The 27,090-nt window shown below is 35.5% G+C and overlaps 1 protein-coding gene across 6 annotated transcripts in view; it reads left to right on the forward strand.

The window, feature by feature from the left end:
* The window catches only part of LOC150105369 (transforming growth factor-beta-induced protein ig-h3-like), a 243,775-nt gene that overhangs the window by 191,694 nt on the left and 24,991 nt on the right, over nt 1-27,090 (forward strand). The window contains exons 6-7 of one of the 6 annotated variants that reach the window (XR_016548445.1): nt 1,012-1,127; nt 17,122-17,894. Coding sequence is in view for 2 of the 6 variants with exons in the window: in XM_090394113.1 (XP_090250239.1) it covers nt 1,012-1,109 (98 nt within the window). In the remaining 4 variants the exon portion in view is untranslated. Of the gene's footprint in view, nt 1-1,011; nt 1,161-6,437; nt 8,304-17,121; nt 17,895-27,090 lie in introns of those variants that run through there. The other 5 variants (XR_016548442.1, XR_016548443.1, XM_090394113.1 and 2 more) reach the window with 5 other exon arrangements.

Genomic DNA, 27,090 nt, shown 5'->3' on the forward strand with positions numbered 1-27,090 from the left:
AATGTAGAGCTGTGGCATTGCCGATCTCATACTAGGATAGCAGAGTTTTTTCTTCCAGAAACTCTGGCTTTTCATCTTGCATACAGGCAAATTAGCTTTGAGAACACAAGTAGTTTACAAACAAAAAATACTCTTGGTGGTGGTGATGGGTGGTAGATGACATTAGTGGTAGTTGTGTAAGAATTAAGTAGTAGGGAGGGACGGTTTGATATTTGTAGTAGAGTGTCTTCTTGTGATGAATCCTTAAACTCCTAGGAGGTGTCATGTAATAATAATAATAATATTCAAACAATTCCTGAGATTTAAATCTATCTTAGACAGTAGATTTTTTTTTCCCATACTGAATATGTTGATCAGAATCACTGGTAGGGTCTACAACTCCTGAGGATGTTTATATTTATCCATGCAGATATAGACATTTCTTGTATTGTATGCTTTCATCTGACATGACAGTGTTCATATACATAATTTTATTTCTGTGAAGATGTCTTGGTGAAAATGCAAATTATTGGAATATCAATTAAACAAATTTCATTAATTATTAGCCTAGCTGACTGTTTCTTATCATTAAGCCACAACATGAATGATATATCCAATGTCTAAGTAAATTTAAATTTGTTTTGGGAATTCTAATGTTAGTTCACCACATATATAACAAAATACTGGCACTATTTATACACTTCTTGGTATCACAAATCTTAATGCATAATGGGCTTCTATTTTTGTATGCTAGTATAATAAACACCAGTGCAGCCCATAGTAAAGTCATCTGTTCTCAATATATAAACAGCACAGTCTTATATAAATATAATTACATGCAGAAAATACTATTTGTTTATGTTTGGATAGAAGGAACTGTAATTTCTTGTGATATGAAACAAAAAGCAATGATCGTTGTAATATTTGGTTTCATGTGCAAAAGCATAATAGGCAGATTAGATTTCAGAATTACACCTGAAAATGTTTTGGCTCTTGTGGAAAATCAGACTAATTGTTAATATTTATTTCCAGGTAATATATTAAAGGTAAATTCTGCAATGATAAACCTTCCTGATGCTACAGTTAACAATGGTGTGGTTCACAGTATAGATGCTGTGCTTCTTCCATAAGTCCTGAGAGAGAAAGAGGTACTCAGAAGGATCTTCTGTACAGTATTTGCTGTAATGATTCATTAATATTCTGTTAAGCATATCAAAAAATTTTGTGATATCTTTGTGTATAGACTATAAGTGAAGAAAAAAAATCTAGAATTTTATTAAAAAGATCTAACATAAGTTGCAGTATCCTATATTTTAACTGGTTGGTTAATAAATGTACCTGCTTTCCAACCAACAGCTGCCCACACCAGTCAAGACTGGTGTGGGTGTGGGAGACAAAAAAACACTAGTGGTGGGCAGTAGATGGCATCAAGTGTAGATGATGATAGTAGTAGTGGTGGTGGTTCGGTGGATTAAGTTGTGGAGACAGAATTGTAGAGTAATTGCCTTTCCTTGATGAGTCTTTGGACTCCTTGGAGATCTCACGAAATAATAATAATAATATCCCACAACGGATGTGTTGAGAATGTTTTTAGGTGAGAGACCATTACCACCACCCTGATTATTGGAGATTATTTATTGGAAAAAGTTCCATGTTTGTTTCCTAGAGCAGAAATTCTGGACTGTATAACCATTAGCCCTACAAAAATGCTAGGTTAATGTACTAACAACATTTTATGAGTAGGATTCGCTTTAAATAGTATAATAAATGCAAATATTTTTTTTGTCACTGGGTTGTTGGAGGCTTAATGGATTTTTTACAACACTCAAAAAGAATTAAAATAGACTTTAATGCTTCCTATATTTCGTCCTAGTCACTAGGACATCTACGGGGATTACAAAAAAATTAATGTAACATATGCACAAATAACAAACAATACTAAGCCCAACCACGTGGGTGACACTAAAGTCCTATCTAGGTAGAGCGCCCTCTAAGGGCAGTCGTAGGTGGCCTGGAATGTAAGGTGGGAACTCTGGTGATGAGTGTTTCCCAAATCTTCGGAAGCTAATGCACCCATATTTATTGAGATTTGGTAAATATGGGTGCATTAAGCTTCCGAAGATTTGGGAAACACTCATCACCAGAGTTCCCACCTTACATTCCAGGCCACCTACGACTGCCCTTAGAGGGCGCTCTACCTAGATAGGACTTTAGTGTCACCCACGTGGTTGGGCTTAGTATTGTTTGTTATTTGTGCATATGTTACATTAATTTTTTTGTAATCCCCGTAGATGTCCTAGTGACTAGGACGAAATATAGGAAGTATTAAAGTCTATTTTAATTCTTTTTGAGTGTTGTAAAAAATCCATTAAGCCTCCAACATGATGTCCTCACAGCACTTAAGCCTCTACACACGTATGTCACTGGCTTGGTTTCTCTTTTTCAGGTGCTATTTAAATTTTGTTTGTCAATCACAGAAATACCTTCATTTTATAGCCACCAAATAAATATGAACAAAGAAAAAGCAGTACTGCAGCAGTACTAAAACTGAATATTTATTTCAATTTTTTTAAAAATCATTGCATACATGATAGTAATGGGAATGCATATCTATAAATCTTTTTCCACGTAGTATTGAAATGATCCAGTCCTTTATCTGTTCATCTGACTGGATCGTGATCTTTGTTTTACAGTTGCTGTTATTTTTAGTTCAGTAATAAGGCGGAAAAAAAGCCATGCCAGGTTAGACAATATTTGACCAGAAATGCTCAATATGGAGGTATTATTATTCCATGGAGTTGACAACACTTTCCATGGAGTTGACAGACTCATTGTGGGAGGTTCATTCAACTGGCAGCATATTTATCATACCGAATCTTAAAATCCTTAATAGTCCTTTCATTAACAACAAATTCTGGCAATGCATTCCATTTGCTGACAATTCTCCGTGTAAAAAATCTACTCCTCACACCTTCTTTGCCATACTTTAACATCACTTCCAGGAATGACCTCTGGTTCTTCCCCTCTCACCTTCTACTCTTTTTATAATTTTCTCTGGATTAATCTGATGAAATCCTCGCACTAACTTAAACGTCTCTATCATATCACCTCTCTTCCTCCTATCCACCAAACTCTGCAATCCACATCTCTTCAACCTCTCTCTCCATAGCCAGCATTCCAAATTCCTGATATTGTCTTAGTCACTGGTCTCTGGACCCCTCTCCAATGTCTTCACATCACATTGAAAACCAGGTGACCAGATCTGACTACAATAGTCCAAGTGTGATCTGACCAGTGCCTTAGTACCTCTTATCATAGCAGCACTACAATGTTCAACCTTTGCAACCCTAGCAATATGCCCTTTAAAATTCAGTCTACTGTCAACCATCACTCCTAAATCTCTAATTTCATCTACTTCCTGCAATACAGCACCATCAATATAGTACACAGCCTTGTATTTCTGCACTCCAAAATGCAACACTTTGCACTTATTGATATTAAAACTACAACCACACTCTTTTGTCCAACTAAAAAGTCTATTCAAATCTTCCTGAAGGGAATTAACATCAGCAGTACTACTTATAATTCTTCCTAACTTTGCATCATCAGCAAATAACTGAAGATATGGTATATCGTACATATGATATATTGTTTACAAACAAGTTAAACAGGAGGTGCCAAGAACAGAACCCTGGGGCATGCCACTGGTTACCCTTCTTTTTTGAGACATTGCTCCATCATACACAACCTGCTAGTATCATTCAGAGAGCCAATCTCTGATCTGTCTAACCAGTATATTGTCTATTCCCATCATCTTCTGCAGTTCAACAGTGCCGGTTCTAAGGGTTCTGGTGCCCCGATGCAATTTAAGTTGAGTGCCTCTTACATTTTTTTTTTAAATGTACTTAAAATTTAAAGGTTATAAAATCAAAACACATATTTTTTTATGAAGAAGTGTGTTCTTTGTGAAATACAATATCAACCTCCCAACTGGCCAAGACACACACACACACACACATATATATACATACATCCAGCAAAATCTGGATACAATGCATGCTGTCTGTTGAAAGAACATGGATAAGAAGTGCAATTTGGCCATCATGTATATTTGAATGTGCATAATCCTTCACGCTGAAGAGAACACTTAACCAGATTATCTCGCGATCATAGCTGGCTTCTCAGTTGCCTATAACAAGAAACTGTGTTTCTTGTTACGTGCTGGATAACTGGACTTTTAGTTATATTGGATTGACTAAAAATATAGAAATTATTTTTAATGCCACGACAAATTAAGAGATCCTTGCATATTTTATTCACTTGAATATTGCATTACCTTGGAAAACCAATGTCATTCTTAATTTTTTGTGCTAATTTTGTCTAGTCGACAGTGCATTTTATTTGTTCTCAAAGAATGTAATTCAAGATAATTATTTAAAATATTTTGAAAAAAAAAAAAGAGTTCCAGATTATGTTAATTTTATTTTTGTTCATAATCAAATTTCGTAGAATACTTAACAGATTGCCTGAAGGACATGCCTTGATGACTCTGATCATAATATGAAAATCTTGAATCATATCAAATGTGAAGTGTACATACTGTGAAAAAGTAAGAAATTAGAAGAAAGTAGATATTTATAATTCAGTTACTGGGAGCATTCAATGCACGGGGGGGGGGGGGGGGGGGGTTAGAATACTTCAAAACAAACTTTTAATCAATTCCATATAGGATATGTCTCAGATAATTTCTTCATATACATATTGATGTTGCTTACACTCACGAAAGGTTATTTTACAATGGTAAAGAAACAGCATTATTATTATTATTGAAATAAAAACTCTGCAGATAACAGTAATAATAACAATTTGTTTAGTTTTTCAACTGTGAGTCCATTTGAAATACTACTTGAATATGCTAAAACTATTGAAAATTCTAAAGACGAAGATCGACCGTGAGATGCAGTGAGTAATTAATTTTTTTTACTCCGTAGCACAATTGGAAGAACAACGGTACATTGTGCCCTTCGATTGGATTAGGCCTAAGTTCAATTCTCATCGCGATGGGAGGAATCTTTATCTGGACGATTTCATTCGAAGGTGAGTTAGCCAATCTCATACGGAGGTAGCAGGGTTTTTCATCCCGCATACAGACAAATCGGCCCTTCAGAACACACGCAATTTACAGACAAAAAATACTAGTTGTGGTAGTCGTGAAGGTGGGCAGTAGATGGCGTTGATGGAGATTATTCGTAGTAGAAGTTCGGTGTAGTGGTTGAGACAGTTGTAGGTGTCCTCCCGCAATGAGTCTTCAGACTCCTTGGAGGTGTCGCGAATAATAATAATAATAATATCATTTTGAGATATTTTAAAATTAGCCTTGAAATAAGAATGTAATGCAATTTAACATGTCTTGTTCGTAAAAGCAGAAAGAGTTGTTCTCAAACAGCAGCAGTATATCTAAATCTGTAAGCATAACAACGTGACATGCATATTTTCATAAATCATATTAGTGCAAGGTAAAATAAAAAGTAACCATACTTATTGCAATAAATTTTGCTTGATAGCATTTTTTTTTCTTTTTTTCAGAATATTTTAAAACAGTTGTTTAACACAAGCACGGAAATTAGCATTTCCAGACATGTTACACAATATTTTCTGTAACACAGCTTCCAAAATTTATTTGCATTATATATATATATATATATATATATATATATATATATCTTGGAAACAACCAAAATGATGACTTCGAATTTCTTAATGGAAATTCCAGGTAACACAGGTTCACTTCACTCTTCTAAGTCAAGATGTTATAACCATTACAAATCTGCTATAGTTAGTCATTCTCATTATTTCCAGTGTTGACAATTGACAAAAATAGCAAGAAAATAATCACATGCACTTTCTTTTCAAAAAACACACAATGAAAGTACATTATAAATCACACTTCATTTTGAAATCTCCACTCAATGAAAAAAGAAAATATTACATATTTTCTTCTTATTATCATCATTATCTGGCATTTTCTTTTAGTACGAAGAAGAAATCACCACATATTTGGAAAAGACATTTACCGCTAGTTTAGATAGGTGGCAAAATAGCTATACTTTGCAGTAGCTAAACTTTTACTGCAGTTTTATATTAAAATGTGGGCATGCCCCCCCCCCCCAAGTGATTTACTTTTGTAACAAGTGTCTCGTGAACAGTTTTGAAAATAAATTATTTCAAACATCAGCAGGATGAATAGATGGGTCTCCACCACAGAAAAAAAGCTAAATGTTTATGCAACACATGTGCACCTTTTTTTTTTAATTCAGATATTTCTTTCTTAAATAACTGCATCAAATAATTTATAAGTTTTCGATAATAAATGTGAAATTGTGATTATCATAAATTAAGAAATTATTTTGACAAATATTGTATCAGACTGTGAAAAAAATATCATTATTTCTATTTAGGATATAACTGAAAACAAAACAAGACATTGCTGATATATTATGCACTACTGCTTGATGTTCTTTAGTGTGACTTCTGAAAAAGTGATCCTTCTTTCTCACTAATATTGAGAGTAATCTAAGCCTTTACCTCCAGCAAAGAAGATTATTGTCTAGTATTTCTAAGACAAAAGTTATTTCGAGCAGCAGTAAAAGTCCTCATATTTGGAAATTTGTAAGGAAAAAAAAAATAACACTGCTGAACTTTCATTTTTGTTGTATACATGTAAATGGTTTTTATATAGTGAAAATATAGAATAGAATTTCTAAAACTTAGAATAATGTCAGACAGTTGAACAAATGATTGTAGATTGAAAAGAAATAGTCCTGAATTAGAAGTATCTGCTTCAGCAGATACAACATTATTGGCTTACTTCTTTTATCAAACGTTAAAATGAAGTAATAGATACTGAATACTCTATGAAAACCTCAAGCCAGTAGGAAATTAGATTTATAATTCAGTTCCAGGAGTTCTGTTCTGAAATAAAAAAAAATCTATCGAACAAAAAATTTAGTAAGACATAAAAAATAAATGTAAATACTTAAAGAAATGCATAAATTTTTCTTTGATTTATAAAGGTTAAATTTTGAATCTGCTTACTTCAGTGTGAATTAATTATGCATTCACTGTGTGTTTAGCAATCAACAATTCGAAGATTTACAACGTCTAAATGTCGCTTGTAATAGAGGTTAAGATAGGCATACGTGTGCACCTCGCATCCTAACTGGCAAGTGTGCACTGCATGTAAAAAAAAAATTAAAGAAAGAAAGTCCGTAGTGTAAGGGTGTCCCCTGAAATGCGATGCCACGGATGAACGCCCAGCTCGTATAGTGCTGTCTCCAGCTGTATGCTATGCATAGCGAAAAACAACTTGCAGTTTTTGTTAAATGTTATTAAAAGTCGTAGTATTTATTATGTATAGTCGCACTATATATTTAGTGCGCTTTCACATTTAATAAGCGCTAATATTAAAATGTGTTTTTATTTTATTTTTTCTACTCACTTCAGTGCCTCTTGAAGAAGGCACCATGATGCAGCACACATTGTCTGCTTACCATGTTGAGCAGGCCCTGCTCTGCAGCTTGTACACCAACTTATCATGTGGTAATCTATCAAACGCTTTTGCAAAGTCTAAGAATATCACTGTATATGATTCTCCCTTATCTAACACACTCATTACCTAATCATAAAATGCAAGTAAATTACTGAAACAGGCCCTACCTTTTATAAATCCATGCTAACCATCATAAAGAATGCCATGTCCATCAACCCAATTCTGTATTCTATTCCTTACAAATCTCTCCAACACCGTGACCACAACTGCAGTTATACAGACTGGCCTATAGTTGGAGACTTCTGTCTTAGAACCATGCTTCTGGAGTGGTACTATTTTGCCTTCTTTCCACTACTTAGAAACCTTAGCCACTGCAAGACTTTCATTAAATACCCAGGCCAAGGACATAACCAACTGTGGTGCACATTCCTTAAGCATATGTGGTGATATGTCATCCATTCCCACAGCCTTATTCACATCTAACCCAACTAACATCTGATACACCTCTGTTTCTTTCACTTTCAATTTTTCTAATACTTGCCTCTCTTCTATATATTGTACCGGATAATTTATACCAGTATGATATATTATTATTATTATTATCAACACCCGACCTCCATGGAGTCAGAGACTCATCGTGGGAGGTACTCACTATTCCATACAATGCTGATCCAACCGCGTCTTAAACTGGTTCAATGTGTCCACAACACACTCAGGCAATGCATTCCACTGACCAACAATTCTCCATGCAAAGAACCTACTTCTCACTCCCTCCTTACACAGCCTCCAGCAATAGCCTCTTGTTCTACTTCCTTCTCCACTTCTATGAAAAATCTCTTCCATGTCTACCTGATAACAACCCCTGACCAGTTTATATGTCTCGATCATATCCCCCCCCCTCCTCCTATTCACGAGGGTCTGCAACTTGCATTCCCTCAATCTGTTCTCGTACTCCACATTCCAAAGACCACTGACCACCTTTGTGAATCTTCTCTGTACCCTTTCCAACATATCCTCGTCACCATGAAAACCCGGCTAACAAATCTGTGCACAATAATCCATGTGAGACCTGATCAAGGCCTTATACAATGGAATCATAACCTCTCTATTTCTGCATGGCAGGGTTCTCCGCATCATTGCCATTATTCGATGTGATGTCTTTACAACTTGTGCAATGTGACCCCTGAATTTCAGGTCCTTGTCCACCATCACTTCTAGATCTCTCATCTCCTCTACTTCTGTTAAAGTTTCCCCACCAAGTGTATACTTGGCATCCCATCGTTGCTTACCAAATCTCAAAACCTTACACTTGGCAACATTGAACTGACAGTTCCACTTACCTGCCCATTCATGCAATCTATTCAAATCCTCTTGTAAGGCATTAACATCAGCCTGACTGTACATTGCTCTCCCCAGTTTTGCATCATCTGCAAACAGCTGGATATCGCTAGTTAAACCAAACCCAATATCATTAACATACAAATTGAACAACAATGGCCCGAAAACTATTGCACACCACTGGTGACCTTTCTCTTTCGAGATACTGCACCCCCATATACAACTTTCTGATACCTATCTGACTTTTGATAGACTGTCATGTGGCAGTCTATCAAAAGCCTTTGCAAAATCCAAGTACACCACTGTATATGCATCTCCTCTGTCCAAGGTATTTGTCACCTTGTTATAGTACATAAGTTAGTGAAACATGATTTCCCCTTAACAAACCCATGCTGATAACCACAGAGAATACCACTGTTATCAACCCATTTCTGTATCCTACTTCTCACCAATCTCTCCAGGACCTTCACCACAACTCCAGATATACAGATCGGCCTATAATTTGAAGCTACAGCCTTATCACTGCTTTTATGCAGTGGAACAATTTTACCCTCCTTTCACTCTCTTGGAACCTGTGCTGTTGCAAAACTCTTGTTAAACAGGCATGCCAATGCTACTGCCAGTTCCCAGGAACATTGCCTTAAGATGCGTGATGATATTTCATCAAATCCTATCGCCTTATTAACATCAAGGCTATTTATTTCCTCAAATACCTCCTGCTCACTCACAATTAAGCTATCCTCTCCTATGTCCTCTGCACTTAAGTTCCTTATGATTCCACCCTGATCAGGATGAAACACACTTATAAATTGATCACTGAATAACTCAACAATGTCTTCTGCAGCAGTTACCATTTTACCACTTTCATCCCTTAACTTCATCTATCCATGATCATTCTTCCTTATACTTGCTACATATCTAAAAAGATCTTAAGCTCCACATTGATCCATTTTACACCAACCTTATTCAGCCTTTTGGCCTTTGGGATATATTCGTACATTGATGCTGTTATGTATTTCTTTGTAAGTTCCCATGCAGCATTTGTTTCCTTACCACTCAACTCCTCGTTCCATGTTATAGCTCCAACTAAGCTTGTCATAATCACCATCCTTATAATTCCACTTATATCCTTTCCTCACGAAGCCTGCATATGACTCTTTTCACATCTCTATCCTTTGGGAAAATTATTATTATTATTATTCCTGATACCTCCAAGGAGTCCGAAGACTCATCGCGGGAGGACACCTACAACTGTCTCAACCACTACACTGAACCTCTACTACAAATAATCTCCATCAACGCCATCTACTGCCCACCTCCACCACTAGTATTTTTGTCTGTAAATTGCGTGCATTCTGAAGGGCCGATTTGTCTGTATGCGGGATGAAAAACCCGAGTTTCTGGGAGAAAAAACCCTGCAACCTCCGTATGAGATCGGCTAACTCACCTTCGATTGAAATCGTCCAGATAGAGATTTCTAATTCTATTCCCAACATCACATCCTCCTCAGACAACTAAGTTTCACTTATTGCAATTACTTTTGGATATACCGTCTCAATCAATGCCACAAACTCGGCTCTCTTGTTTTGAATACTCCTTACATAAGCATAACAATCACTGTATTTGAGGCCATCCTACCAGCACCAATATTCTCTATTCTAGTTGCTATACTACACCTCTCTCTTTGGTTTGACCACTCCTGTTTCCCCTGATCCTGACTGTGATTTCTATTCTTGCCTGTCTCATCTTCACATTTGTGCATTCCATCACCTTGTGCTGCTGCAACCACATCTTCAACCTCGTATCCATCATCCTCCTGCTCTACAATCTGTTGATTTGTGCTGTTCTGTTTCACAGGTAGACTGTGATCATTTGCTACATTAACTTCTTGACTTGTGCATTCTCAGAAAACAGTAGCCTTTCTAAATGCCCAACACCAAACCCATTCAAATGTAATCCATCAGCTTTATACCATTTGAACTGTCTTTCAAATTCACTTTACTATTGATTATCTCTGCTCTCCTTCTCAAGGAGAAAAGATAATGAATAGTAAGATACTGTTATCATATCTGGGCAACATGCCTACAACTTTCCCAACAACGCTATTCTTCTTTACCTGCTGCAACAACTTCATCAAGTTCCTATCAACGTTCTCCTTCTCCCCAACTAAGTCATTTGTGTCCATGATTACCACTAATTTTGACGTCCGGTATCTCCTTCTGCAATGCATCAGTTGTTTTCTTTATTGTTCCACCAGGAAAGCATGTTTTGTGCACTTTATTAGTAATCACACCTCTAATGATCGAGTTCCCATACACTGATATATGACTATCGTTTGATTCTTTCTTTATAACATTAACTTCTTCCTTCTCCTTATCATCAGCCAATCTCTCCTTTAGCTGTTTAATATCCTCTTCCAGATGTTTCATTTTGCTTTTCATTTTCATTAACTCCTGCCAAAGCTCTTCTACTACGGTGCCAACATTTGCTCCCATTTCTAATTGCTCTAATCTATCCAGACACTTTTCACGTATGTTAATGCTTTCCTTCTTGTTTACCCAAACAGTTCACAGATCTTTAACATTTTTTGGAGCATACATATAGCAGTTTTCGCAATGCATCCACTGCTTAAAATCCAAGGCAAAGCCAGACTTTCGTACAGAAGCTTCTGTGCCGCTGATGTACATTTCTTTATGGATGCCATCTTTAGAAGCTGAAGTAGTACAATGAACAAGTAGCAAAACACAATATAAACAACAAAAGAATTTCAACACCACCACCACCACTGAAGGACACTTGTATCCACACTGAAAAAAAAAATGCAACACAATTTGCGACAAAAAGCCATACTATACACTAATTAAAAATGCTTTTTTTTATCACAGCTCAAGACTACCACTACACTCACTTGTGACACTAGTGCCACCAGGTGTATGAAAGTATTACTATGAGTACACTGCATAATTCAATAGGGTTGAAATTCAGATGATGGGAGTATAGAACTCATGTTACCCATATATAGAAATGAAAATAAAACTGAATGTAAGAATTAGGAATTTCACTGGTGAATGTTCTATACATATATGCTTGTGTGAGTATAATTGAGAAGAGGCTAAGAAATATTATAGAAGGGTAATTTGAAGAAAACAAGCTAGGTTTAGTCCAGATTAAGGTGGTTGTGATCAGATTTTCACTTTAAAACAGATGGTTGAGAAATCATGGGGATGTGGCAAGGTGCCAAAAGAAAAGCTGTTCAAGCCACTTCAATTATGTGGTGCAAATGGAACATTTTATCAAGGAATATGTAGTATATATTTCAGTTGTAAGTCAGTAGTTGGAAATAGATTAGGTACAGAAAGATGGTTTGATGTTATTCATTATCTGTATAGATCACATTACAATTGAGTGATATTAGACCTGATATAAAAATTAATCTTTGCTCTTTACTTTATGCTGATGATATTATACCCTTAACATGTTCATGCTGATTCTGCATGTTACCCTGCTTGCAGAAACTCACTCTACTGTATTAGAGAGGTGCATTTTCACAAAGTTTATATGGCATGTTAGTACAACTTTTTTTTGGTAGAATTATGTAAAATTATCATATCATAATATGTCAATCTCTGTTTGTTTTCTACACCCCATGACTGCAGTATAAACACACAGATTACATGTATCTTCAACTGAAAATTTGAAAGAGAATGTTGGGACAAATGTATTTAGTTAGATACATAATGCAAAACACCTCCTCTTGTTGGAAAGGGTGGATTTTTGTTATGTAGGGCTCTTTTTTATTCCATTTGTCTATCATTACACTAATTGTTGCTAAACATAGTGCATACACTGTAAATATCAAAAACGAAAACCGTGGCTGCCTTGTTTAACTGGATAACATCCTGGCCAGAATGAAATCTTTTTATGTTGTATCATGTGGTTTAAACCAATAGAGAATACACTTTGGTTGGCTAAGTCTAAAACTTGCCCATCCTCACTCATTCGGTACTTAGTGGATAACTTACTAAGTGTGATACACCACATGAAGGTGAGGAGTGGACATGGAGGTCTGAAGCCCCATTCGATTCTCCACATTCCTCGAAGGCGATGTGGAGTTCTCCTCCCAGAATGTTCTGGGAGGTCATCTGGCTTTGACCATTAAGCAACCACATCTGTAAGTGATTATGTTCTTTAATTTTCATTACTTCTCCTGCACAAATAACTAATATGCTCAACAACTGAATACTGTCTAAAAATATTTGCCTGAATGAAGAAGAAATAGGTGGCACTTACCAGTTCACTACATCCCACCCACTTTTACACTGATGTTCAGTTTCTGCTGCATGCAACTTTTATAAATACTTCCATAAATAATTCCCCTACTCTTTACTAAATCCATTGAAGCATGAACAGCATGGCAATTTGGGCGAGTTGTTCATGCACAGATAATGATGAGTCCTTGGACTCACTGGAGGTGGCATGTAATAATAATCTTTATATTCAGGCAAATAACTGCAAAAATGGCAATGCATAGCAGATTCATAACAGCGCTTCATAGTATAAACAACACCAGAAGAAGAAACAATTTATTGAACTTGATAATATTTAACTGGTTTTCTAACCAGCATCATCAGAGCACAAATTACAACTATGATGACACACACACACAGCACTCAGTCTTATAGAAACAATTCAGATTAACTGAAAAGGAACTACAGGTAACCCTTGTATAATGTGGTACTTATACAACACAATTTCGGTATAATGCCGTCTACAACTTGTAGTAATCCTTGTTCAATGCAGTACTTACACAACATGGTTTCGATATAACACGGTCTACAAATTGTAGTAACCCTTTATCTTTCATATATTTTTCACTGTGAGACTTAAAAATCAAATTTTATCTTCGTTAAATTTGTCTGCCCATATCGCGCATGTAGTTATAAGTAGCGAATTTTATTAGGGGATTAGGATTATTAGCTAAAGGATTATTAGCATGCGTGCTAAATATCCTTTAGCACGCATGCACGTCAATTGTTTACTGTATAAAGTTGATAATTGTCTTCGTTTTCTGCCAGGAAAGCGCATTAAAAATAATGTTTTTTAATTGAGATTAACAAGTGTGTTAATCTCAAGCTGAGCACTTTATTTTCTAGTGAGTTTCATACATAATTAATATGTAATGCTTTTTTTAATGTAAAAAGTTTATTTTTATATTAATGGCCACTAAAACTGCAACAAAAGAGAAAACAACATTGAAGAGAAAATTCAGTTCTCTTGAAGAAAAAAAAATGAAAATCTTAGTTCGGTTGAAAAATGGAGAAAACCAGTTGTTTCAAGGACTCTGAGTTTAAACGAATCAACAATTCGAACAATCAAACAAAATGAACATGAAATCCGAAAAAGTGTTATTGTTGGGTCAGCGGTAAGTGCAAAGTGCGTTGCTCGTGTACGCGATATTCTAATGGAAAAATGGCAAAATCTCTAATGATTTGGATAGAAGATTGCACTCAAAAGAAATTCCTTTGGATGGAAATCTTATTAAACAAGACTTTCAAAGTTTATAAACATTTAAAAGAACTTGAAGATTCTTCAGAAGAAAGCTCTCAGCATGGAATTTGTGCCATTAAGGGTTAGTTTGAAGCGGTTTTCTTTGCATAATCTTAAAATCCAGGATGACTCAGCATCAGAAGACGTAGAAGCTTCCCGGAAATATCCAGGAAAACTTTTAAAAATCATCGAAAAAGGTGGTTATAGTTCAGACTAATGTGAATACCAGGTCGCAGTGAAAAACATTGAACATTGAAAAACTGCAGCATAGTGGTAAGCAAGGTCTTATTACTGACTTCTTGAAAACTAATCCAGGAAAAGTGTGCAATGAGAATTATACAAATGATGTTCAAAAGATTTCAAGTGATGACAGCGTCTGTCCACTCATAAATAAAGAATATCTACGCAGTGTTATTTTTGAAGACAGTGATCATGATTAAAATATGCACTTTATTTTATTTTGCCTAAAACATTTATAAGCAATACAGTTTACGTACAATTTTTATACTATGTATTTGTTTCATAGTTTATATGTTTTCTTAACTTACATGAATTACCTGAATTAAATAAAAGTATATTTTTGTTGGATATGTCATTTTTGTTTATATAATTAAAAAAAAAAAAAACAATTTCGGAACATAACCCTACTTTTTCTATGGAACCTGACATCCACATTATACGAGGGTTACCTGTAATATAACGGGTGGCCATAAAATAACTTTCTCTCTTTGGAGGCATCTGTAGCTAAAACCAATAAACGGAATGAGACCAAATTTTATATTGAGACTTTTGAAGGAATGGGGGAGATGATTTTCACGAAAAAAAGATTTAGTATCAAAAGTCGCCAATGGGGTAAATTTTGGTGCTGGCAGAGCCGAAAACAAGTGGATAATTACATTAAAGGCAGATAAAATGGAATAACATTTTGACAGTGTAAGCGACAGCCGCGTCACTCATTCCAGCTGGATATGTGGCACGTTACAATGATGATGATAATAATTAAACTAAAATAACTTGTGAGAGAGACAGAAATTAATGTAGTGAATGAACTCACAGGAAATAATGTCCCTGTGTCGTCAAACACCGCAGTAGCAACATCCGTTACTGTCTCTTCTTGCACTGCTTTCCGTCCTCTGCCAGGTGTAACTCCTAATGATCCAGTTTCTTCAAACTTCTTAATTATAGCTCTCGGTGCTACAGCTGACATAGGACCTGTACGCAGGTTATGAAGCCTTCTAAATTCCTGAAGGGCTGATATGGCATTGCACTGTTTAAGGTAAAACAACTTAACAAGTAAAGCATACTGAGGCAAGGTAGGACCCATATTGAGCACAATTCATCAGTCATTTGAATAACTGCCTGAATGTTCCCAATCCCTTTTTAAGTGGAATTGGTGGCGCTGCTGTCAAGTACGCACAGTAAAATTTGCATAATCCTTTTTACTTGCATTTACTGCAAATATTTGATTACTTTTGGCTCTGCCAGCATGAAAATTTCCCCTATCGGTGACTTTTGGTACTAAATCTTTTTTTTTGCAGAAATCATCTCCCCATGCCTTCAAAAGTCTCAATATGAAATTTGGTCTCATTCCGTTCATTGGTTTCAGCTACAGATGCCTCCAAAGAGGGAAAGTTATTTTATGGCCACCTGGTACTAACAAAGAACCCTCTGAGTCAGATAGCAGCAAAGTTACTTCAGAGAAGTTTGTGATATTTGAGTATAACTGCCTGTAAGGTTGTTATTAGACTTTGTCAACTTTACATGTAGACTGCAGGGCACTTAGAATGCAAATCAAAACAAATGAATCATACTTAATAATATTGGGAGTGTACTCTTTATTCATATATCTCAAGATACTCTTCTTATGTTAAATTAAAGATGTCAATAAATTATATTCTTGTTTAATCCTTTATTTAAGTGTAAACTTGGATAAAGGTTTAAAGAATATAATTTATTGGCATCTTTAATTTAATTTATAACCAAGTGAAAAAAATTTCAACACTCTTCATGTGTTCCTTTCAATTCAGTGTTTCTAAAAAATTCTTCTGGCCATGACCTACTAGTGTAACCCACCTTTTTACAAGTAGAAATGAGCTTTAAATTCCAATCCTAAGTGCAGAATTGTGGTGTAGTTGGCAATAACATACATAACCTCAATATTTTCCAGTGAAAAACTGGATAGCAGTGGGATGTATTAATTATACCAGGAAAAAATATACAAAAAAAAATTATAAAATGTATTAATACATTAAATATAGCAAACCTTACTGGGTGATGGGAGTTACCCTGCTCTCCAACTAAAGACTGAATTATTGCAAGTTTTTCCACTTGGTTGTATTATAAATGCGGAGATATCATAAACCAAGAAATTATATTCTTGGTTTGATCCTTTATCCAATTTTTAATTTAATTTAAAGGCAGAATTGGATCTAATAAATTTATATTAAAACGTAGTTTAAACGACACTTAGGCATTTTTAGAAGGTAAGGATGATGAAAATGGAAGCTCAATCATGTGAACTTAAATATGTATATTCAGTAGCCAAAATTCAAAAACAAATATCATACAATCATGTTGCTAGTCCTGTATACACTATACTATACTATGCTATGCTAGTTTTATTCTTTTTTAGAATTCTGAATCTTTCAAAATCTATAGTCTATTCGATTCATCTTTATTTACTGATTGTGTTTATGCTTAATTTTCAGCTATTGAATGTACATATTTATGGATATACTGCATAATTCTGATGATGGGAGTACAGCATTCATGGTACCCATACATAAAAATGGAAATAAAACTGAAGGTAAGAATTGGGAATGTCCCTAGTAAGTGTTCCAGGTATTACATATGCAAGTACATTTGATAAGTGGCTAAGAAATATTGTGAGAAAGTAATTTGAAGAACACCAAGCTGGGTTCAGGCCAAATTGAGGTTGTGATGATCAGATTTTTACTTTAAAAAATGGTTGAGAAATCATGGGAATATGAGAAGGCCAAAAAGAAATGCTGTTCAATATACTCCAATATATATATATATATATATTCTATCAAATGTGCATCTTTTCCACCAACACTCCAATTTGCAAAATCTCTAATCATTTGAGATCTACATCTTCACTTTCAAAAAAGGTGGTCTACACAATCAGTTGCAATTGTGGCCTACATTACATAGGACAAATATGCCGATTGGAATATTTCAAGGATGTTGAGAATAAAAGAAAGCCCAAATCAGACTGGTAGCACATGCAACAGAAACAAAACGTCAAGTAGAATGGCAACAAACTAAAATGCTCTACATAGGTTACTGTTTTTATTCAAGAGTGTTCAAAGAATCAGCTGAAATGAAGCAGCCTCTACAGTGCAACAAAAAATAAAGGATGATTTTATACTAAGTCTGGTCTTCATTAATCCATCACAACACATTTGTCTACCAGTAGTATACAGAAGCTCACGAACCAGCAGCAAGCAAAATACACAAGGTATGTCTTTTAAATTAGTTTTAAATTTAAATAAAAACTTTATATTAGTCAGATCTAATTGAGCCTCTGGTTGGAAATCAGGGTAGCTCTGCTATATTTTTTATATTTTTGATTTTGGATGTATATTTCTCAGCATAGTGGTGACACAGTTTGATTTGGGCTTTCTTTTATTTTTTATATATATTTTTTACCTTTCTTTATAGCGCAACTTATGCTTTTTTTTGATTTTCTATACCACTATACATTTGTGTATTGAGATATACAACATGTGACAAAATGCTCTGCATATTATATTGAAATTAAGTAAATTATATAAAAAACTTTAATTAATAGGATCTTTAGTATATCATATTCTAAGCTGTATCTGAAAATTTACAAACTAAGATTAACAAACATTTTTATTTACTAATAAATTTCTCTCGTGGCCCACCACAACCACACTTGGAGAAAGGCAGTACATCTGTTAAGAGGCTGCAGAGATAGACACATATATAAAGGTACATGTCAATGCAGAAAAAAGTTTTTCTGAATTTCATATTCAATAATTTTAAGTGCCAACTTTTTTTACAGGCCAATAAATGAAGATGGAGATGAAAATAGAATTAAATTAAAGTATTGGGGAAAATATAGCTGAGAAAATAGAATTGTAAGGATTTGGGAATTTATAATAGGTAATCTGTTTAATCTACAACACAAATATCTAAAAAAAAAAAAAAAGCATAAGTTAAATGAACTTGGGGGTTTCTTTTTTCCCAATTCTCCTTGCTGTAAGCTTTATAAACAATAGAATGAAATCAATCAGAACATCCACATTTTCAAAATGGATGAGGAAATAGTCAATTTCCATTATTAATTGACGCTGTTGTAACAAACTATTAAAAAATTCTAACCAACCATACGAAGAGATTAAACTTCTTTCACTAATAGAAGTTCCATTATTCACCACCATAGCAAATTACCCACTCTAACAAATTTTTGTGGTCCCTACAGTTTTTGCTATAGTGAAAGTCAACTATATTGGTAAATGATGAAAACAGAGCCATAACCCAACGTTGAAATAATGGAACTTCTATTAGTGACAGAAGTTCTCTTCGTACGGTAAAATCCAGAAGCTTTTTAAAGTTGTATGCTACTATTGCAAAATTTCAGGGGCTCACATTGGTGAGTACATACATGGCAAACCCAAGATACCCGGTCTCCCTACAATATATACACTTCGTATATTATATCTGTACACCTGGCTTCTATTATTCTTTCCTCTACTCCCCCCCCCCCCCCAGTGCTATTAGAGCAATTCAAGGGCAAGGGGGTAACTATTTCCTCTCAAACTGTAGTTTCCCCATTATCTACTAAAAAATATTGCAGTGTATGACTACTCCAGCTGAGGGGCAACTGTAAAAGACATCTGTTCCTCCTGTTAGAGGTGGTCTCTTTAGCAACTGGCAGGAAGCTAAAAAATGCATCTCCTAAGATGTTTGGTCAATGTAGGAGATTAGACAATATCCCTTCAATTTATGCCACAGAGAAAAAAAAGAAGAGCTGCACTGCCCAGGACCAAAACTGAACTTGACAAATCTTCCGAGGTAACAGATAAGCTTAGGTGTTGATGGTTATTCATGACTTATTTTTCACGATATTAACAACACCACAAACACTTTTTTTTTTCAACAAAGATGTTTTATTAACGCTTATATTTTGCTGATTTTCAACCCAGCATCATCAGAGCACAACACACAAGTAAATGCGACAGTGAGTGGGTGAGTGAACGCGACAGACTCACTGTCGCATTTACTTGTGTGTTGTGCTCTGATGATGCTGGGTTGAAAATCAGCAAAATATAAGCATTAATAAAACATCTTTGTTGAAAAAAAAAAAAAAAAAAAGTGTTTGTGGTGTTGTTAATACCGTGAAAAATAAGTCATGAAATCTTCCCAGGAGAAATGATAGTGGTGGCTCAAATCCTTCCGGAAGGCCTTCACTGGATGCAAAAAAAAAAGGGAAAACTACAAATTTATACACTTCAGCTCTAAATGCTAGGGCACTTAAATCTGAGGAAAGATTGCTAGAACTGGAATAAGCTTAAATTTATAAAATGGGATATACTTGAAATACTCAGAAAGAATAATTACAAGCCTGAAAATAAACTTATAAACAAAGAGATCTCGATCATTCAGTTATATGCTCCTATCTTAAGCCATAGTTTTGTGAAGAAATAGAAGTTTTATCTATTAAGTATAATTTCCAAAGAGAAAACACTAGAGTTAATAATAATGGAAGATTTCAATGCCACAATAGGATTAAGGACATCACAATAGGACAAAGTGCTGGGACCATATGGTTATGGCTCTAGAAATGCACAGGGAGAATTATTATTTAACTTAGCAGCAAGTTATAATTTAACAATAATGAATTTAGTATTCATAAAGAGGTTTAATTGATGCTGGATTCATATTTCTCCTGATGGAAATAGCAAGAGGGAAATTGACTTCATTTTCTGCCTAAATTGGTTGTGAATTCCCTGACAGTGAATGGAGAGGTATGATAGGATTTATGTGTATGATGGTTGATTTGGGTCTCCCTAGACTACATGGAGATGCTGTAAAATAATAATAATAAATACAAGCCTATTTCCTCTGTACAGATGCTCAATAATTTTAGATTTAGCACAGATCATAAAATGGTGAGAAAGGAATTGATCTCATTATCAAAACAGAAAAACAGGATTAAGTGTATCAAACCAAACAAGCCAAATGTTAATGTAATAAACCAACAAAAAGAAAAATACAAAGAAAATTTGACAAACATGATTACTTCTCAAAATCTGACATAGTCAGAAACTGATGTTCAAGATCTTTGCAACTCTATCAAAACTATTATTAAGTCTTCAGTTAAACCTCTAAATACCTCTACTCAGGAAGAATGATAAAATCTCTCAAAAAACTAAGATACTAATAGATGAAATAAAACTAAAGAAAAACAGATAACATTCATCGAGAGATAAGATTAAATTTGCAGAATTTGTCAAAAGAGAAATCCGAAATAATCTGAGAAAACTCAATATAAGTGAAATATCCAAGGCAATAGATAACAGAACCTCACTGAAAATAGCTAAAAATGGCCTTTCTGAAGCAAAAAAATGGATTCCCTGTCTTTTAGATAAAAATGGAAACAGAAAAGAAATTCATTTTTTATTAAGATCTTTAGCTGTTTAACCAGATCAGTGGTTGCCAAAGTGGTCGATACAAAAATATAAGATCATTGTATGGGTAATATTTAATTCGGTTAACTTGAATTACCTCCATCCTGAATGACAACGCAATTAAGAGTGAATCGTGGGAACAGTGACATGAATAGGACCTGTAAGATGGAGCAAGGTCATGAAAATAGTTACGGAGGCCAATCAAGTAGGCCAAAATGACGTATTTACCAATAAACGGATGTGGTGGTTCCCACCCAGCCGGCGCGGCAGGAGCGACATTGCAACACGTGCGCGGGTGCTTATTTACTTGTACTTACACGTATTCAAACCCAGTCTCATTTTTGCGCATCGACATACAAGTGAGTGTTAATGTTCTAAAATTCATCAACATACATATTAGGTAATATTAAAATTATGTAATAGTAAAATAGAGGGAGGGTCGATAAAAAGTCAAGAAACTCTTGAAGGGATCGACGGTCGAAGAAGTTTGGCGACCCCTGAACTAGATCATATTCAATAAACAGTAGGCGTGTGGAAAATGTCAATGTTCCACCCGAAACAGAAATTAAAACCTATCAATGAAATGTAATGCAGTAAGTTTTCAGGACCAGATTAAGTGCCTGCAGAGCTTTTCAAATATAGGTTGGACAACTTATTACCATTATTACTTTACAATAGAATCCTAAAAGATGAAACTTTCCCTAATCAATGACTAAAATCAGAATAATTATTTACAAAAAAAAAGGCATAAAATCAGATATAAACAACTAAAGACCTATAAGTTTACTATCACACTACCATAAAAGTTTTACAAGAATAATTAAAAGAATTTGTAACCATCTGGACTCGAAACAAGCAGGATTCAGACAAAAAATTTACTACAATAGACCACCTACATAATTAATCAAATAGTAGAAAAATATTTAGAATACAATAAGCCTTTATATGGCCTTCATTGATTATAGCAAAGCATTTGATTCCATATAATATTAACCTCTTTTCTGTGCTTTGAAAGACATGGGAATCGAGGAAAAATATATCTGGCTACTTCAAACCATTTATGAAAACAGTGAAGCATCTATCAGGTTGGAGGGAAGTGGAGAGAGGCATCAACCAATGATCCCATTGCTCCCAACTTTTTACAGCAGCCCTTGAAGCCATTTTCCTGGATCTGGATTGGGATGATTACGGTATTAATATTCAGGGGGAAAATGCTAAGCAATCTACGTTTTTGTGGATGACATCATTCTGTTTGCTGAAGATGGCTCTCAATTTAATCTGATGATCAATGAATTAAGCATAAAAAGCAAGGAAATAGGTATAACAATAAACTATCGTATAACAAAAATATTGACAAAACATGAACATATGTATAATGCATAACATTATACATATCTGCAAGGAGATGTGTTTTGCATTATGGGAGATACTGAGATAGGAGTGATGTTAGCTTGGTCCACCTTTGCTACGAATTGCCTGGCGTTGTACTACCTTACCCTAGTCCTGAAGATATTTTCAGGTGCACACTTTGTTTGCTCACACTTGGATAAAGGATTAAACTAAATTTATTATAGTCTAACCAAGTGAAAAATAAACTTTCAATTTCCCACTGATGTTGAAAATACTTAGGACAAATGATCTCCATGTCATATCACTTTGACCTTGAAATCCAATGAAGAATCTAGATGCTTGGAAGAGCTACTGGGGAATGAAGCATTGCATGAAAGGGACTTCCCCATTTGTCTAAAAAGAAAATTATTAGATATGATTGTCCTACCAACTTTGACTTATGGTTCCCAGACTAGGGCACTAACCACTACACAGACGAAAAAGCTCCAAAGTGCAATGGAGAGAAGTTCACTCAGAATATCCAGATTAGATAGAATAAGGACTTAGGAGACCTAACAAAAATAAAATACATCATTTGGAGAGCTGGGAAATCAAAATGGGTTTGGGCAGGCCACTTGGCAAGATATCAAGATGATAGATGGTCAAGGAGAGCAACAGAGTGGCTGCCTTGACCATCTATCCATTGTGACCCAAGATAGGAGAGGCCTTTGCCCTGCAGTGGGACATTTAGGCTAACAACAGTATGTCAAAACTTGTGTTAGGCTTGAAAATATGCAGAATGATCTTCACTAAGAGGTTACAGAATTATAGTTTTTATGGCTGGAGAATAATAAAAATTAACATATGCAAATATCATGGCAAGCTGTATCTTGTTATGCTCCACCTGCTGTATTTCTATTCTAAACTTTGATTCTTATTGGATGGGTTAATAGTTAAATAATCAGGAAACTTGCATGCACTAGAAATCAAAGGGCTTTTACAAGCCACTTGCTACAGGCAAGTGGCTTGTAATTGGGGGGGGGGGGGGGGGAATAATTTCCCGCCTAAAGAACAGTCGCAAACGTTCAAACCTGCAGCCTGTTAGTCAGAGAGTAGATGCACTAACTACTTAACCATCCAGGCTGACAAAGACATTCACAAGCATCCATGTCAACTGTGGAATTCAAACCTATACCATTCAGGTAGGAAAGCAGAAGTGCTATCCATTTGGCCACCCAAATACATTGTATAATAATGTAAAACGATTACCTAACATAATGCCAAACATGTGGTTTCGTGTCTTCCCACTTACAAAAGGTTGTAGGTCAATAGTACATCAGTACCATAGATTTTTTTTTTTTTTTTTTTTGAAATCTATTTTACATGGTTTGTAAATACAGTAGAATCAGGTTAACTTGGACAAACATTAAAGAACAAAATTCAATTGAGAAAATTGCCATAGTTTTCTTTTCTTATTTGACAGCAAGTTATTTGGGGCAGGAGACTGCAGCACTCAAGGTTATTTCTCTGAGGTAATAATTTGTAAATGGTTGGTGGTTTAAGGATTATTTGCCTAAAAAAATCAAAGTTCATACTGTACCAAACTACAGCTTATAAATGACTGAACAGCTTTGTTCCACATGTGCTTTAGGTAACGCATGTGAATGACTAATCATTCCCCCCTCACCAACTCAGGTTATACAGCATATTACCCACTAAGGGGGAGCAGTTTCTAACATAACATTGCATGCACTTATCTTTCATGCCGAGCCAGTGCCTAATCAGAAAAGTGTAGAGATTTCTCAGTGCTTTGTTTTTAATTTCATAAATTTTGGACCCTTACCAAGATGCCACAAAAATTTGTCACTACCCAAAACAGTTGTCTTACTAGCCCATACAAAGATCATTCCCTCACTACAAATCATCATTGTTGACTGGTGGAAATAACTGGAGTATTGAAATCTCAATTACATGCTTGATAAAACAGCAATTTCACACGCAATGAAAAACAAGATTTAACCCCCCCCCCAAAAAAAATAGAATCTAGGCATTGAGGAGGACACCCTAAATCAAGGGTTCTCCATTATTAACTGGATGAAGAGTATGGATCAGTGTTAAAAAAAAAGCCCTAAGCTGGGTCATTTTAAACAGGATTAATAGGTCGCTGTCTCTGTTGATATTGAAAATAAGGGAAATTTAAATACGTGGTGCCTTGGTTAACAATGGCCTCAGATAATGACGAGTGGCTGTAAGAAAAAAAATCTCTTGGTTAATGACACAGGCTTTGGCTAACGACTCTCGATTATGTGAACCTCTATCTGATCTAAAAAACTGGAATTTTCAAATCGCACTCAGCCACGTGCGGGAAGACATTGTCGAATAGAGAACAGCCACGCGGCATAGCTGTGAAGCTCAGATATGTTTGACCCATCATAGCCAGCTGTTTTACGTTTTCTGTTTCTTTTCTTGTAGTGTACTGTGCTTTATTTTAAAATTTGTGGTTATAAATGCATTTTATGATGAAAATTAGTATTTAAGCATTTATTTTTTATGTGTTGGTTCATATAGACAATAAATTGGCAGGTGCGTGTCACTGTTCGTTCGGCATCAAAAGGCAAAATCAAATCTCATCTGTATAATAATCATTGTATCTATAAGCTGCTAATCAGTGTATGTTATGGTAAGTGCTGTATCTAATATCGTCACCTTACAAGCAAAATGTGCACTAAGTCAAAAATTGCAGGTTTCGAATTTATCTGTTAAGTTTTTTTTTTTTTTTTAATTCATGACCAAGGGACACTGTATTGAACATAGATATAATTTTTCTGTGTAAGATGGAGAAAAGTGACACAAGCATAAATAATAAATTTTTATTTAATTCCCTCATGCATTCATGGGCTGTACTGTGTGCCCTTCCTGATATACCACAAACTGCAACCTTTGCACAGTGTGTTCAATGGCAGAACACAGCTGGTCAGGACATGTTGTGTACATGCTGCATTATGCTTTCTTTCAGTGCTGGCGAAAAAGCAGGATGATCCCGATAAATCCTGTCTTTGAGAAATCCCCTAAGTCAGAACAGGTAAACAAGGCAGCCATGCAGTGGGAAATGCACAGCTGATCACTTTGGCTTCCGTGAAATATTCTCAAAGAAACTCGTGTGGAAAGCCCCATCCTGCATGAAAATGACTGAATCCATACACAGACACTCCTGTAGCTGTGGCATAAAATTGTTTATCGTATTCCAATACCTCCCGGCAGTAACTAAGCAGGTCACAGGACCTGACTGGTGAATGTCCTCAAAGAAGAATGGTCCACTGATAAATGAAGGCTGTAAACTGGCACCAGACAATAACTTTGGGTGAATGCAAAGGAATTTGTTGAATTGTATAGGCCATACCCAACAATTTTGGGTATTCACAGCTCAATTCGGGTGAAAGTGAACCATATCTTCCCCCCCCCCCCCAAATCATCCACAGCCATGCAGCATTCAATTACACTCAAGCAAGGAATGTTAAAGCAAATATCAGTCAACTTCAAAGTTCTGCAGGCAAAACTCCTGTGTCAGGGTTATCTTCAATGGGTATAAATGCATTCCATAGAATTTTTCAGACACTTGTGTAAGGCACATCCATGTGTCTTGATACAGCATGTGCACTGCAGGAACCAGTGCTGTTATTCATGGCCTGCTACATAACAGTAGTAGCAACTTCATTCACTTGTTGCAAATTGATTGGTTTGCAACATCTACCACTCTGAACTCCCAACGAGCCCGTTTCTTCAACAAATCATTCGTCGCTGAGCACATGGAGGTAGTGGACCGCATCATCATTTGTTCAGGCAAAAAATTTGTGTGTGTGTGTGGGGGGGTGCAGTAACAGCATTGCAGTTGTTTAGGTAGTACAACTTCACAAGCAAAGCATATTGGGACAAGGTTTACGCAATTGCCATGGACAGTATTAATAACCAGAATGAAGGGAAAATCCTGTGTTAATTTTTTTTTTAACTGAGTGATATGCAAACAAATTCCATGCATTGTGTGTTCACAATGCACCTGGTGGTGAATTTTGGAACTCTCTCCCCAGATATCGCTTTCACATGACTCGCAATTTATTGTGGCAAAGTTTTGCATTATTTGATCACTGGATTGTGTTCCACAAGGACTTAAACAGGGATACTTTAATTTTGATTACCCTGTATATATGGAAAATTATATAATGATGCAAGTAAACAGTTAAGTTACACTATGGGTATAATATTACCTAAATTATTAACCTTTATGTGGAGTGGTCAAGCTTGTGTTGCCAGGCATCAGTTTCGAAATGGTAGTAATTACTTGTATGATTCAGCTGCTGTCTGATCTTTGTGTTTAACACTGAGTTATGGTTGAGCCTTGAGGCTGATTTTTCTTCTCACACATAAAACCTGCTCTTCAACATTTCATGCACAGTCATTTGATCTGTATCTTGGTTTTTTTATTATTATTATTATTATTCAGGCCTCCAAGGAGTCAAAAGACTCATCGAGGGAGGTCCTTCCTAAGACATAAAGTCTGTCAAGACTCATCGAGGGGAGGTCCCCCCCTGAGAAACACAAAGTTTATCATACCACTCTTTAAAGTCACTGACCGTTCTCGCTCCCACCACTCCATCAGGCAATGCATTCCAC

Source organism: Typopeltis vanoorti, chromosome 6 (assembly GCF_054136105.1).
Source record: "Typopeltis vanoorti isolate ZY-2024b chromosome 6, IOZ_Tvanoo_1.0, whole genome shotgun sequence".
Lineage (NCBI taxonomy): Eukaryota > Metazoa > Arthropoda > Arachnida > Uropygi > Thelyphonidae > Typopeltis > Typopeltis vanoorti.